The following is a 15,857-nucleotide window of genomic DNA, read 5'->3' as shown; positions in this document are numbered from 1 at the left end:
TCACTTAATGAAAACTGCTTTGTTGAGTCTGAGCCCACAACATTGGCGCTGAGCTGAATTTAGGCCTACAGGACATATGAGAAATACTCCAATATTAAGTTCACTGTATATTCTGTCATTTTTCTTTAGGATTGGCTCAATGTAGCTTAGCTTTGACAAATGAAATCCAATTACAGACTGACTGTAACTAACATAATCTTTTCACAGACCCAGAGTCTAAACCAGAGTTGAAGGAAGAGACATCATGATTGGGCCTAGTAAAAGTGACTTTGATTAGACAGCCTGACTTCTCATGCAGCATAGGGGATTCTACTCAGAACAACAAAATAAATATCAGTGTGTGATTGTATCAGTTACAGCTATATCATCTTGGCATTATACCTTTTATTGCACGATGACCTATCATAGAATGATCATATTACATGAAGGAGATCTGAGTATTACCAATTTTACTAATTACCCAGTTGGAGGAGGTGGTGCTATTGTGGCATTGTCATGAGGCGATCATTTCACAAAGCTCAGGCTAATGCTCTGGGACACAGGTTTGAATCCCACCATGACAGATAATGAAATTTAAATTCAGTTAGGAGGAACTAGAAAAAAATTGCTCACCTAATGGTGGCCATCTGACCACTGTCATTGGTGGAAAAACCCACCTGGTTCACTTACATCCTTTGCAGAAGGTAATCTGCCATCTTTACCTGGTCTGGAGTACATCCAACTCCTGACACATACCAATGTGGTTAACTTTTAACTGCCCTCTGGGTAACTATGGATGAGTAATAAATGCTGGCTAGACCAGCAATGCTCAATTGTCATGAATAAATAATAACAAATCAGTGGCCCGCAATTAATTAGTCTTGGAATTAAAGTTATTTCACGCTCTGTTATTTCCCACCCCCTGCACACCTTCAGTTTCCTTTCTTTGATAATGGGTCACCTTCTGGTCCTTGAAACTTGTCCCATATCAGTTGGCACCAGATCACGGGCAAAGATACACAACTGTTGGGGCCTAATGCTCGTAACCTAAATCCACCAACATTATGTGACGAGATGGCACATGGAAAGAAGTCACAATATCAGAATGTCACATGATTATCCTCCAGAACTACCACCAGAGTTGGCAAATCAAATAGATCTCAGCCAGAGCTATGGTTCTCAGATCTGATTGCTGTCCAGTGTCTGCTGCTAAATAGGATACTCGTGTAAAGAACAGATACAGATTTGTCTATAGTTCCCTCCTGGGATCTAGTAACAAGGGAACCAGCAAGAGGGAAAGATAAACTTGTAAAAAGAAGTATGGAATAACACATCAAAATAAAACAAAATAAATAAACATCAAGGTATTTTAAATTATGATATCAATTGCTGATAGTTACTTGGGTTTTTTTTAGTCACTTTGATTTACTTTCACTAGAGTAAAATATTATCATAGAATCCCTACAGTGTGGAAACAGGCCCTTCAGCCCAACAAGTTCACACCGACCCCTGGAGCATCCCTCCTGGACCCACCCTCCTATAACCCACCTAATTGCCAACTTTCCAGTAGCAGCTATGTGAAGGAACAACCAAGGTATTTTCATCTGTTTTCAGAAGTTAGGAAGTCTGTACAGTTTGAATACTGAGGTGTCTGCCCACTTCCAGTCAAACCACATGAAAACATTAAAAGGAGAATAACTGTTTCCGTTGAACAGTGGAACCGATCAATACAGCATTCCAAACGTTTCAGCTGCTGCATCTGAAAACCTCCTTCAGAGAGAGAGTGAGGGAAGAACACTGCTTAACATATCATGATTACTGCATAATACTCTCCTGCCATTTGGGACAGGTGCCCAAAAATATCCAAAGGGACAATTTGTGCTTGTCATTTTGTAAGGTGCTGTTTTTCAAATTTTCCGAATAGGAATTGGATCCTGCCATAATTTTTGTTCATGTTATGGGATTGATAAAAGCATGGAACAAATGGAAACAGCATGCCGATGTGAATCATATCTCCCCCTCCTTTGTGGCAATATTGGGCATTTTCCCTCTGACCTTGTCCTACTGATGGAAGTTATGTCGGGGATTGTTTTCTACTGTGCATTAGTTGTAGCAAAATGATAAGTGTATTCTGTCAGTACATCGAATTGTGGCATAGCTAAGAACACAGAGGAAATGTGCTATGTGTGGGGCATCAGGAGTTTCTGTCAATGCTAAAATTGATCACTTCACAGCAAAGTGCTTCTTCCGTGGACTGTGGTTTTATCTAGGTTGTTGCTGCATATTTTTAGAAGTGAATGAAATTAGAAATGGGGTCTTTTTTTATTTGTATGAACAGTGTAAATTGATTGTGGCTCATCCATGGCTTTGCATTCAGAGAGATTTGTCGTGATAAATGGCAAAATTGAGAGGAATGTGAACTATAGAGTGTGGGGGATATCATAAAATCATATAATCACTACAGTGTGGAAGTAGGGCATTTGGCCCATCGAGTCCACACCACTGGTCTGAAGAGCAATGCACTGAGATCTACACTCCTACCCTATCCCTGTAACTCCTCATTTCCCATTTTTATACACCTAGCCCCCACATCCCTGGGCACTATGGGCAACCTACCATGGCCAATCTACATCTTGTTGGAAGTATTCCTTTGTTGCTGAACCCAAGAGCTGGTTGTTTCTGGGGTTTCTTTTCCTCTAATTTAACTAAATGGAGTTCAGTTGATTTGAATTAGGAGAGTGCAGGTGGCCAGTACCTGAGAAAACTGCAGAATATTTCGTAAGAACTATTTCACATCTTTGAAATTACCTTTTGTTATTGATGCTCCCTACTCTAATGCATTTGTCTCAGGCAAGGCGTGACACTCTTTAAAATTGAAAGCTGCTATTGCTGGGTCACCTATTGGTATATCTGACACTACAGCATGTATAAACGTTTGCCCTTAAAGCATAGGACACCAGGAAAGTTTTGATAAAACACATGCTTCAAATAAATGATTTAATAGGAAAAAATATTTGTTTACTAAAATCATAATAAGTATGTGTTAGCATGCTTTCAAGACTCTTATCACTGGTAAATATAGGAAAAAGCATTAAACATTTCAAAATGGGATGAAAACTAAGATAACACTGTGGAAATAAAGAGACTTAGTGACTTTATTGGTTACAGTGATGGCAAAGTTCCTTAGAACTAAGTTCTGGATATCCAAAATCTACATCATCTTTTGTTTTATAATCAGGAATCTGTCATTGAAGAATAAAGGATTCAACTGAATCTATTAAGGCTATAACACAGCCACTGACATAGAAATTTAAACAAATATTATTGTGCTCTGGAGAGAAATGCCAGTTCTGTACTTTGTCTCTTATTGTTCATATCCAGGATGTCTGATGTACTTGGTGCGTAATTAAAGAAACCAGAATAATCAAATTATATTTTATATCAACCTTGAGCCTCTTTCTTGCATATAGCAAAAATTAATATTGCTGGTCATCATCCTCAAGTTAGTTCCATTATTTCAACTATTAGCTGGAATAATCACAGGCTGTCCCTGGTAGGAGATCAGCAGAATCCAAGGAGAAATAATGTAAAAGGCTAAAAATAGTCAGTTATGCAATTTCTCTCAGGACACTGTCAATCTTCCTTTGAACAGAGCAGAGAAATCCCTTGGTACTTCATTAATTTCATCACAGGATTTTTGGATATTATTTCTGAAAGATGTTGCAATTTCCTGTTTCCTTTTTCCACACGTTTTGATATCTATAACATCTTCCTAAGTAATTAGGACATTCAACACAAACTTCAAATGAACACCCAAAGGGCCAACTCGTTTTTAATGTTGAATCGTATACAGAAGAAAGATCCATCCTTATGTTTCCAAATATTCCTGTTAAATTTGCGTTTTAAAGCACTGTTTATTGACAGATCTTGAAAGCACTCAAATTTCTGTGGGAGTCACATTCCTCAAGCTCTTCATAGACTGAAATGACTAGATTAATAATTTTGGTGAACAGTGCATGCACGAAATCAATGCACTACACTTCTAATGCAAGAGAAATTTGAAGCTAAGGAAATAAACTTTACTTTTCAGCTATTATAAAAAATGATGCTTACCCCATAAACAAGTTCGCCCACCATTCCATTCCAGATTTTAGTGTCTGGATCTCTTGCTCCATATTTTCCATCAGGAACGATTTTAAGTTCATATTTGATCCCGATGTGCTTTGCAATTTCTGAAGCTAAATCCACACAGTAACCCTCGTACTTGTCATTTCCTTCCAAAGTGTCATGATTTTTCTTCAGCATAACATATGGACCTTCCTGATAACCAAAGAACAGATTAAGTCCGTGAAGCATATTTAAAGTTTGTATTCATTTCGTCTGTAATGCTAAAAGCACCACTCAGCTGAAGATCTGATTCAAATCCGTACCACAGGCATTTGTTCCCAGTTAAATTCAGGATAAATATTATTCACAATGAATGGCAATGGGCTAATCTTGCATTTACTTTTGACTAAGTTTTAGTTTTATTGAGTTGCATGGAGGGTTTCTCTCTGTGAAACCAAATGGTTTTCCTTTGCTCTATCTTACTAAACTCATGCCATTAACTATCACCTTATCTCCTGGCATCCTTCCCCACACCATTCCCCCATCCTGCCCCATTTAATTATAGTTCAATTCTACTACTTACTATATCCAGAACAACATACCACTGCTGTGATATCCAGGAATAGTCCAGTATCCTATGTATGTGCGCTATGTTTAAAAGTTTGTTTTGCATCGAGACACGCACTGTTAGTCTGGAACTGCTGGTTGGGGAGTTTAGCTCCACGGGTCATAACTCAAGGATGAGGATAGATCATTTACGACTAAGATAAAGAGAAATTTGATACGTCCAGAGAGTGCTGAGTCAATGGAACTCTCTGCCACAGAAAGTGGTTGAGTTCAAAATGGCACAGTGGCTCAGTGGTTAGCACTGCAGCCTCACAACGCCAGGGACCCGGGTTCGGTTCCCGTCTCGGGCGACTGTCTGTGTGGAGTTTGCACGTTCTCCCCGTGTCGGCGAGGGTTTCCTCCCACAGTCCAAGGATGTGCAGGCTGTGTGGATTGGCCATGGGGAGTTGCCCACAGTGCTCAGGGGTGTGTGGGTTAGAGGGGAATGGGTCTGGGTGGGATGCTTCAGGGGACAGTGTGAACTTGTTGGGCCAAAGGGCCTGTTTCCACGTTGTAGGAAATCTAATCTAAAAAAAAATCTAATCACTGAATGTTTTCGAGACGGAGTTGGATATAGTTTATAGAGCTTAACGGATAAAAGAGTATGGGGTGACAGTGGGAACAGGCTACTGGATTGGATTGTATGATTATACTAAATGGCAGTGCAGGCTTAAAGGGCTAGATAGTCCACTCCTGCTCCTGCTTTTTATGTTTTCTATTCTGCAGTGACTAACTCACATCCTCTCTCTATAATGAATGTCCACTGCCTACAAGGCACAGGTCAGGAGTGTGATGGAATACTCTCCACTTGCTGGATGGGTGCTTCAAGAATCTTGACCCCTCCAGGATGAAACAACCTGTTTGGTTGGCACCATCACCAAAATTTTCAAGACTCATTTTCTTCACTTTTGATGCACAGTAACATTAGTGCATCTAAAAGAACTTACCAAGACTCTTTCAACTGTACTTTCCAAGCCCAATACCTCTACTTCCTAGAAAGGTAAGGAAAGCCAATGTGTGGAAACACCGCCACTTACAAATTCCCATCCAAGCCTCGCACCATCCTGACTTTGCATTATTTCTTTCTTCTTTCACTGTCACTGTCTCAAAATCCTGGAATCTCCTTCCAAACAGCATTGTGGGTGCTTCTTCATTCAAAAAACTGCAGTTGTTCAAGAAGACAGTATACCTTCTCCAGGGTAATTAGGATGGGTAATAAATTCTATGAACAGATGATTAAAAATTTCACGAAAATGACACGGATAAAGCTCTGCTGAGAATCAAGATGGCCGTGCTGGTATGCCTGATTGTATTTTGGGTGGAGCCCATCCGCATTCTTTTTCTCTCTCTCCTTTCATCTTCTTTTCCTTTTCTTCATCTTCCTGATGTTGCAAGGAGGCTGGAGTGGTGACAGCGGTGACTCCTGGTTCGTAGGCCCAATGCATGGTCAAATGGAATGGCAGCAGGGTGTTGGCTGCAGTGATGGTGGAGCAGGGACTCCTGGCCACAATAGCCCAGAGCGGGGACTCTGGGCCGCGGCCGGCCCGCAGCGGGACTCTGGGCTGCGGCAGGCCTGCAGCGGGGACTCCGGGCCGCGGCAGGCCCGGAGCAGGGACCCCTGGCCGTGGTAGGCCCGGAGCAGGGACCCCTGACCCGTGGTAGGCCCACAGCAGGGATTTTGCAGAAGTCCTGGAGCTGTCTTTGGAACCCTGGCTGATAAAACTGAACTCTATTTACGTACTTTCTTTTTGTTCTTTTGTATCGGAAAGCCAGTGGATCGAGGTGACAGAACACTGTTCACTGTACCTCCTTACAGATATTTGACATTAAATCATTCATTCATTTTTTCCTGATGAGCAAACTGCTGGTCATGGAACCTCTCGCTTCCCAAATCAACTTAAACTTCCTCTCACCAACGTTCCCCTTCTGTTTTCAGACATCCCAGACTGTCAGCTGCCCAGCCACAGGGGCCCTAGGAGGAGGAAGGGAGCAGAAGGAATGGAGAAGCCCTAGCAGTTAAAGCAGCCAGTTTAGTTACAGATTCTTCACTTACCTTAGTGGCAACTTTACAGTTGAGATTCGCACAAGGAAAGATGTTGGATGCACTAGCCAGCCTACCACTGTCAAGGGGCATTGAGGAGCACGATTCCAACTTTGCAAAGGACGTGGCATGGATTTTCCCTCACTGTGGCCTTTCCTTCATTTCCCTATCACAGCCCAGAGGCACTGCCATTTCTGTCACTGTCCACTGCAGCCTTTTGAGTGGGCAGTTCCTTATTTATTTGCTTTAATTTCATGTGAGAATATGGCAATATCTCTAGCAAATGTAAGGACTCAGTAAAACACCTACCAGGCTCTCCAAAATAGTTTAAAGTAGTCTGAAAGGGAAAGTTAAAAAGAATCTAACTACTGCTATGAAATTGCCTCTAAATAATGTAATTCCTGGCATTAATCAGCCAGTTGGGCTGATTGAGAAGTCAGGAAAGTACCAACTGGGGAAGATACACCTTGATACAACTTATCTTTAGAAAACATCAGAGGGATATTAAGGATAACATGGTGTGAAGCTGGACGAACACAGCAGGCCAAGTAGCATCAGAGGAGCAGGAAAGTTTGACGTTTCGGGTTGAGATCCTTCTTCAGAAATAGGGGAAGGGAAGGGAATTCTGAAATAAATAGGGAGACAGGGGGAGGCGGATAGAAGATGGATAAAGGAGAACATAGGGTGAGAGGAGACAGACAGGGGCAGGGTTAGAGCCAGTGATGGTGAACGTAGGTGGGGAGTTAGGGAGGGGACAGGTCAGTCCAAGGAGGCTGGGCAGGTCAAGGAGGCAGGATGAGGTTAGTGGGTAGGAGATGGGAGTGGGGCTTGAGGTGGGAGGAATGGTTAGGGAGGCGGGGATTAGCTGGGCTGGTTTTGGGATGTGGTCAGAGGAGTGGAGATTTTGAAGCTTGTGAATACCTTTGCAGTGATACCTTTGGGCTGCAGGGTTCCCAAGTGAAATGAGATGCTGTTCCTGCATCTTTCGGGTGGCGTCACTGTGGCAATGCAGGAGGCCCGGGATGGACATGTCATCCGAGGAGTGGGGAGGGGGGAGAAGTTGAAATGGTTTGCGACTGGGAGGCGCAGTTGTTTGTTGTGAACTGAGCGTAGGTGTTCCGCAAAGCGGTCCCCAAAACTCCGCTTGATTTCCTCGATGTAGAGGAGGCCACAATGGGAACAGAAGGATATCATGTCTCACTAATCTGATTGAGTTTTTTTGAGGAGGTGAGAGAGAAGATTGATGAAGGCAGAGCAGTGGACATAGTCTATATGGGCTTCAGCAAAGTGTTCAACAAGGTTTTGCATGGTGGACTGGTTAGTAAGGTTAGATCACATGGGATCCAGGGAGTTAGCCATATGGATAAAAAATTGGCTCAAAGGTAGGAGACAGAGGGTGATGGTGGAGGGTTGCTTTTCAGACTGGAGGCCCATGACTGACGGTGGGCCACAAGGATCGGTGCTGAATCTACTGCTTTTCTTCATTTATATGAATGATTTGAATTTGAGTATAACAAGTATGGTCAGTAAGTTTGCAGATGGCAACAAATAGGTGTAGTGGACAGTGAAGAACATTATCTCAAAGTACATTGGGACCTTGATCATATTGGCTGAGGAGTAACAAATGGAATTTAATTTAGACAGATATGAGATGTCACATTTTGGTAAGGCAAACCAGGGTGGAACTTGTACACTTAACAGCAGTGTCCTGGGGAGTACTGCCAAATAAAGAGGCCTTAGAGTGCAGGTGCATAGTTCGTTGAAATTGGAATCACTGGTAGACAGGGTGGTGAAGGCGGCATTTGGCACACTTGCCTTCATCGGACAGAGATTCAGCATCCCAATTCAGTTGGAATGTCATGTCACAGCTGTACATGACTTTGGCTAGGCCACTTTTACAATGCTGTGTACAATTCTGGTTGCCCTTCAATAGGAAGGTTGTTAAATTTGAGAGCTGCGGAAAAAGAGTTACAAGAATGTTGCCGGGGTTGGAGGGCTTGAGCTATAGGGAGAGGCTGAATAGGCTGAGGCCTTTTCCCCGGAGTGTCAGAGGCTGAGGGGTGACCTTACAGAGGTTTATAAAATCATGAGGGGCACAGATAGGGTGAAGTGCCAAGGTTTTTTCCCCGGGGTGGGGGAGTCTAAAAATAGAGGGCATCTGTTTAAAGTTGAAGCAGAAAAATTTGAAAAGGACCTGAGGAGTAACTTTTTCATGCAGAGAACGGTGAGTGAATGGAACAAGCTGCCAATGGAGGCTGGTACAATTACAACATTTAAAAGGCATCTGGATGGGTATACGAATAGGAAGGGTTTAGAAGGATATGGGCCAAGTGCTGACAAATAGAAGTAGGCCAGATCGGGATGTGTTCAGAGATAATGGGAACTGTAGATGCTGGAGAATCCAAGCTAACAAAGTGTGAAGTTGGAGGAACACAGCAAGCCAAGCAGCATCTTAGGAGCACAAAAGCTGACGTTTCGGGCCGAAGGGTCCAGGCCCGAAACGTCAGCTTTTGTGCTCCTAAGATGCTGCTTGGCCTGCTGTGTTTATCCAGCCCCACACTTTGTTATCTCAGATTGGGATGTGTGGCTGGCTTGGGCAAGTTGGGTAAAAGGTTCACTTTCTGTGTTGTATGATTCTATAATGGTGCAGCCTATCTCCAGGAATATATTCAGAGCACTCATATGTAATTTTCTTTTATTTTCAATGTGTGATTTTTGAAAAAAAAATTATGCTCCTTCCTTGGGTTACTGTTTGCATCTTGATTTTAACATTTTAGGATGCTGATGGTTCTACTATCTGTAACATTTGCCCTCGCTTCAACATACCCTGGCCCAAAATCCTCGGTAAGTGATGTCATCCAGCCGAACTGGATATTAGGTTAAAATCTCAACCAGGAGAGATTTTAAATCAGTGCAGCAACTTTACCAGCGTTACCACCTAACGACATGATTCTAAAATGAAACTTCACAGCTAGGCATTTTCAAACTTATCTCAGAACACAATATATTCAAATATGTTATCGTAGAAACAACTCACTTGAGTTAACCAATACGGAGCACTGATTAAAGGCTTGTAGAACACTTTTTTTATTTGTTTGATGGGATGGGTCTTTGAGTCTTTAAACATGAATCTACAACATTTTAGTGACTTCTTCCTTCCATTGTTTCTAAGAATTAATCCTGGGTTGCATTATAGTCATGGTTACAACAGTGGATAATTAAATTACTTAAGCAGTCCAAAGATCAGTGAAGACTGATGAAGTTAATCCACATAATGATAGGATAATCAAACGGACTAGAATTGACTTTGTGGTAACAAATCCCCTTCATTACAGGTCATTCAAACAGATATTTTACAAAAATCACATTTACTGTTCTGTTTAAATTCTTAGCCATTTTGTGCCTTGCCTCAGTCTCTATTAAGAGGTCCTCCTGCACGGAGATCTCAACTCTGATTTGTTTCAAATCTAAAACTTATGTCAAAGGTGACCAATCCGATTCTAACAGACAAGAATGTATATTTACAAACCAACTTTAAAGAAATTTTATTACTGTCTGTCACTTAACTGTTTATTGTGAAGGGTCATTCAAGTGGGATTGTTTGGTGCACACTTCAGCTAAACAAGATTATGCAAATTTTCAGACCAATAATAGGGATACTTTACCAGGGAGAGTGGCACCAGCAGTTTTTGAGTTAAGGAAAACCCACCTGATCACAACCTTTGGATTGGTCCAAATGCAGTTTTCTTTTAAAACAGCTCTGTGAATGCACTTGGAGACATACAGAAGCCTGCAGGCAAGAAGCAATTCCACTGTCTATCTTTGTGTGAAAAACATGATAATACATAGAAGAGTGAACCTTAATTTTTTTTTGCTAAGTCTGACTCCAACATTTTTTGGAGGGTTGTCACAGCAATTTCTCTTGCCTTCTCTTACTTACCATTAACTACCCACTCTGCTCTACGGCATCCTTCACATCCAAGTCTGGCTTCATTTTATCATGCACAGTTTACAGGACAACTCACAACTCATGAGATATCCAAGAATTCACTAGCATCTCTTGCACTGCACCATTTTAAAAAAGGTCATCATGCACCCAGACAAGAACCATAAATCTCACCTGTCCTGCATGGCTCCTGACATTCGCCCTGGATGTAGCAGATGGGGGAAAATCCTGCCACTTTGTGGGCTGGGACCTGACAGTCCTGCTGGAAGGGGTGCAGAGATGGGATGTCCTCTTCCCCCAGGACTGGCAGAGGTGACCATAACACCAGACTATGCCAGCCTGGTCTGAGGTTACTAGTTGAGATAAAGCAGTCTCAGTTGTCTGCACCTATGCCCAGGGCTCTACTCCATCAGTGTTAACTGCTCCAATTACCTCTCCAATGACCCACCTACTCTATTTATGCTACTGTACCCACTTACTCCTAACATCTACAACACCTTTCAACACTCACTGAATCCCTGACATGTAACCTGCATGTCCGCTGCACTGCCTTATCACATGTTTGGAACACTTCCCATCTGCACCAACAATGAAAGTGTGCCATTCACTTTCATCTCCCTTTATACCTGCCTCTCTCTCATTCAAGGAGGAAAACAGCCTACAATAGGCAGGGCTTGACAAGGCAGGAAGAGGGCATTCTGGCATTTAGCTCCACACATTCTACGTGGGCATTATTCTGATTCTGAACACACTGAGAGGCTGACTGACTATATCCAAGCTCCTGGGCCAATATTAGAGGAATCCTTTGATTACTGTGCAAAGACCCCATGACTAAGGGCTTTACTGAGACATGCTGACAACCATATCAATTTTCCTGACTTTGTGTCTGTGCTAACTGGCAAGGAAAAGGCAGGGATACTCTGAGCATCAAGGTCAGCTCACAGAGAATGTGCATGAAGACAGCATCAAAGACTCAGACATGGAGCATCGTCCAGTTTCATGAGCTGGATGCATGTCCCTCCACACAGCGTGTCATTGCAGCAGCGTCATGATGATAATCGCTGGTGCAGTTTAAGATGCAGCATGGAAGTGCAGAAGCACTCTGAAAGTAGATTGGAGGTGTGTCACGAGGGGTCTTGGAGACCAGCGCATGTCAGATGCTAATATCCATGGACATGGGTAGCAATGGCCAGTGCTCATGAAATATGCCCAGAGATTTTGCTGGCCAGTGTCCAATGTGGAGACTGTTCAGAACAAGTGGTGAGCTAAATTGACCAGGTACTTGCTCTGGTTTCCATTTTGGGTTTTGTCAACATCCAGCTTGTTGGTGAGTTTGGTAAGACAGAAAGGTGAATATTAATGAGGTGAGTTGGCATTTAACAAGCTTTAAGAGTCAATTGGCAATATGTCACTGCATCTCGCCCACTCTGTTTGTGAAAAGCAGAAAAGACAGAACAAGACACTCCTGAAGTCAAGATGAGCCTGGCTAGACTTCCCTTCCAATATAGCAAAAGCCCACATCACTCAGGCAACTACAGGATTCGGCCTGGAGTTTGGACGGAGTTCCATATCCATCTAATTTAACAAGTGAATCAAAAACAACCATCATTTCATCAACATTGTGTTATTATTGCTAAAATCAAACAGGGTGTGAGGAATTATTCTCGCGCTTGTCACATGGCATTTGATCTACAGAATTTTTTTTGCTATCTTTACTTTTCCACCCATAATGTTTGGAACAGGCCATAGAACATAGACCATAGAACATAGAACATAGAACATGACAGCACAGTACAGGCCCTTCGGCCCTCGATGTTGTGCCGACCTGTCATACCGATCTCAAGCCCATCTAACCTACACTATTCCATGTACGTCCATATGCTTGTCCAATGACGACTTTAATGTACCTAAAGTTGGCGAATCTACTACCGTTGCAGGCAAAGCGTTCCATTCCTTTACTACTCTCTGAGTAAAGAAACTACCTCTGACATCTGTCCTATATCTTTCACCCCTCAATTTAAAGCTATGCCTCCTCGTGCTTGCCGTCACCATCCTAGGAAAAAGGCTCTCCCTATCCACCCTATCTAACCCTCTGACTATTTTATATGTTTCAATTAAGTCACCTCTCAACCTTCTTCTCTCTAACGAAAACAGCCTCAAGTCCCTCAGCCTTTCCTCGAAAGACCTTCCCTCCATACCAGGCAACATCCTAGTAAATCTCCTCTGCACCCTTTCCAAAGCTTCCAAATCCTTCTTATAATGCGGCGACCAGAACTATACGCAATACTCCAAGTGTGGCCGCACCAGAGTTTTGTACAGCTTCACCATAACCTCTTGGTTCCGGAACTCGATCCCTCTATTAATAAAAGCTAAAACACTGTATGCCTTCTTAACAGCCCTGTCAACCTGGGTGGCAACTTTCAAGGATCTGTGTACATGGACACCGAGATCTCTCTGCTCATCTACACTACTAAGAATCTTACCATTAGCCCAGTACTTTGCCTTCTGGTTACGCCTAACAAAGTGCATCACCTCACACTTGTCTGCATTAAACTCCATTTGCCACCTCTCAGCCCAACTCTGCAGCTTATCTACGTGTCTCTGCAACCTACTGCATCCTTCGTCACTATCCACAACTCCACCGACCTTAGTGTCGTCTGCAAATTTACTAACCCATCCTTCTACGCCCTCATCCAGGTCATTTATAAAAATGACAAACAGCAGTGGACCCAACACCGACCTTTGCAGTACACCACTAGTAACTGGTCTCCAGGATGAACATTTCCCATCAACTACCACCCTCTGTCTTCTTTCAGCAAGCCAATTTCCGATCCAAACTGCTATATCTCCCACAATTCCATTCCTCCGCATTTTGTACAATAGCGTCTTGTGGGGAACCTTATCGAACGCCTTGCTGAAATCCATATACACCACATCAACCGGTTTACTCTCATTACTTTTGTTTTCCATGGCAGTTCAAATCGTACAGATTTACCCGTGGTGCTGTTAAGGAGGGGATTGAGGATTTCGCTGTAGTGACTAGTGAAGCTATGTTAAGTTAGTTCCCGATCAAGTTGGTGTGTGACTTGGAGGAGAACTTGCAAGCGATGCTCTGCCAGATGGTAGAAGTCACAGGTTTGGAAGCTAGGCTTGTCATCTACCTGTGTGATCACCTTCTCAAAGAACTCAATAAGGTTTGTGAGGCACGACCTTCCCTTCACAAAACCGTGCTGACTATCCCTAATCAATTTATTCTTTTCTAGATGATTATAATCCTATCCCTTATAACCTTTTCCAACACTTTACAAACAACTGAGGTAAAGCTCACTGGTCTATAATTACCAGGGTTGTCTCTACTCCCCTTCTTGAACAGGGGAACCACATTTGCTACCCTCCAGTCGTCTGGCATTGTTCCTGTAGACAATGACGAGTTAAAGATCAATGCCTAAGGCTCTGCAATCTCCTCCCTGGCTTCCCAGAGGATCCGAGGATAAATCCCATCCGGCCCAGGGGACTTATCTATCTTCACCCTCTGAAGGATTTCTAATACCTCTTCCTTGTGAACCTCAATCCCACCTAGTCTAGTAGCCTGTATCTCAGTATTCTCCTCGACAACATTATATTATAGCGCCATATGTTTTTGTTTGTCATATTCCTGAATAAGAAGATGTGTGCTATTGCATATTCAGCTATTTAAAGGTGGCTGGTCTAAGTTGCATTGTAATGAATTAGTAATTTGTCCTCTTTTTGCCATTTGTTAAACAAAAAGTTTCTTCACAGTAAATATTTTCCTATTAATGACAAATTCTGACGTGAATTAGTTTTATCCTGAAGAGTAATAATTTAGACAAAATTACCACGGTTAATTGGGTGGTTACACATTTATGATAACCTGTTCAACAGCAGGGCACAATTATCAACATGTTTTTTCTAACTGAATCATGATAAGCCTAGCTTCCAAACCTGTGACTTCTACCATCTGGCAGAGCATCACTTGCAAGTTCTCGTCCAAGTCACACACCAACTTGATCGGGAACTAACTTAACATAGCTTCACTAGTCACTACAGCAAAATCCTCAATCCCCTCCTTAACAGTACCACGGGTAAATCTGTACGATTTGAACTGCCATGGAAAACAAAAGTAATTTGTCACCATCATTTCCAGGCCACTTGAAGATGGCAACAAATATTTGCCAGCAATGTTCACATCATGAGTGACAGAATGAATGAATGAATAATGAATCATTAAATGATAAAATGTTAGAATTGGATCCAAAATGCATATCCCAAAAAACATAACTTATACATTTTGCTCTCGAATTGCAGAAAAATAATTAGCTGATGTGAATGTCCTTAGATTAGTCATAATGTGATATTTTCTTACTATGGTTTGATTTCTCTGCTCTGGTTTATGGATACTCAGATATTTATTCTGATTCTTGTTACAATCACAATAAACATGGATCATTGATAATATCCAAGATGTTCATTGACAGAAATGATTTCTAAAGAGGATATTGACCTAACATAGCTCTATACTTGACAAGAGACTGCCCAATTGGAATACATTAAACTGGCTACACTGAAATGACCACATAATTCAGAAGTAGTGAAAATGGACAAATAACTCAGCGTCAAGAAACTCAGATCCCTTGTTTAATTCAAACTTGTGTTCACATGTCAGAAGATGAAAGGTTGTGTACAGAATATTAAGCTTAGAAAGACAATGGAACTAGGCTCAAAGGAAGGTATAAATTAATCATATTTCAGTAGCTTGTTTGGCAGAGTAGACAGAAAAGGAGAAATTGATTTTTAACCACAGATAATGAAGCAAAGAACTGCAGATGTTGGAAATCTGAAACAAAAACAAAAATTGCTAGAGAAACCTAGCAGGTCTGGCAGCACCTGTGGAGAGAAAACAGACTTCACATTTTGAGTCTCTTCTTCAGAACCACAACTTAACATGGAAGGCTTACTCTCTCTCTTTTTGCGCCTCATTATCTCTCAAAAGAAACAACTGGAAGAAAAATTGACTTGGGAAATAACAACCTATCGTATAACTCTAGGATTCTACAAATTTTAGTACAGCTGAGGAAATAAGACAACAGCGTAACTACCATGGATTCAGATTTCACTCTCCACATCTGGATTCTCAGAACTGTAAATTGTGTCTTTATT

At 42.0% G+C, this 15,857-nt stretch overlaps 1 protein-coding gene across 13 annotated transcripts in view; it reads right to left on the bottom strand.

Moving 5' to 3' along the window:
* LOC125453697 (glutamate receptor 4) overlaps positions 1 to 15,857 on the bottom strand; it is a 225,062-nt gene that overhangs the window by 39,397 nt on the left and 169,808 nt on the right. For all 13 annotated transcript variants that reach the window (XR_009445847.1, XR_007247817.2, XR_007247818.2 and 10 more), the window contains exon 10: positions 4,093 to 4,299. Coding sequence is in view for 10 of the 13 variants with exons in the window: in XM_048533576.2 (XP_048389533.1) it covers positions 4,093 to 4,299 (207 nt within the window). In the remaining 3 variants the exon portion in view is untranslated. The remainder of the gene's footprint in view (positions 1 to 4,092; positions 4,300 to 15,857) is intronic.

The sequence above is a fragment of the Stegostoma tigrinum genome, chromosome 6 (assembly GCF_030684315.1).
Source record: "Stegostoma tigrinum isolate sSteTig4 chromosome 6, sSteTig4.hap1, whole genome shotgun sequence".
In the NCBI taxonomy this organism is placed as follows: domain Eukaryota; kingdom Metazoa; phylum Chordata; class Chondrichthyes; order Orectolobiformes; family Stegostomatidae; genus Stegostoma; species Stegostoma tigrinum.
This window is presented reverse-complemented; position numbering and strand designations above follow the sequence as displayed.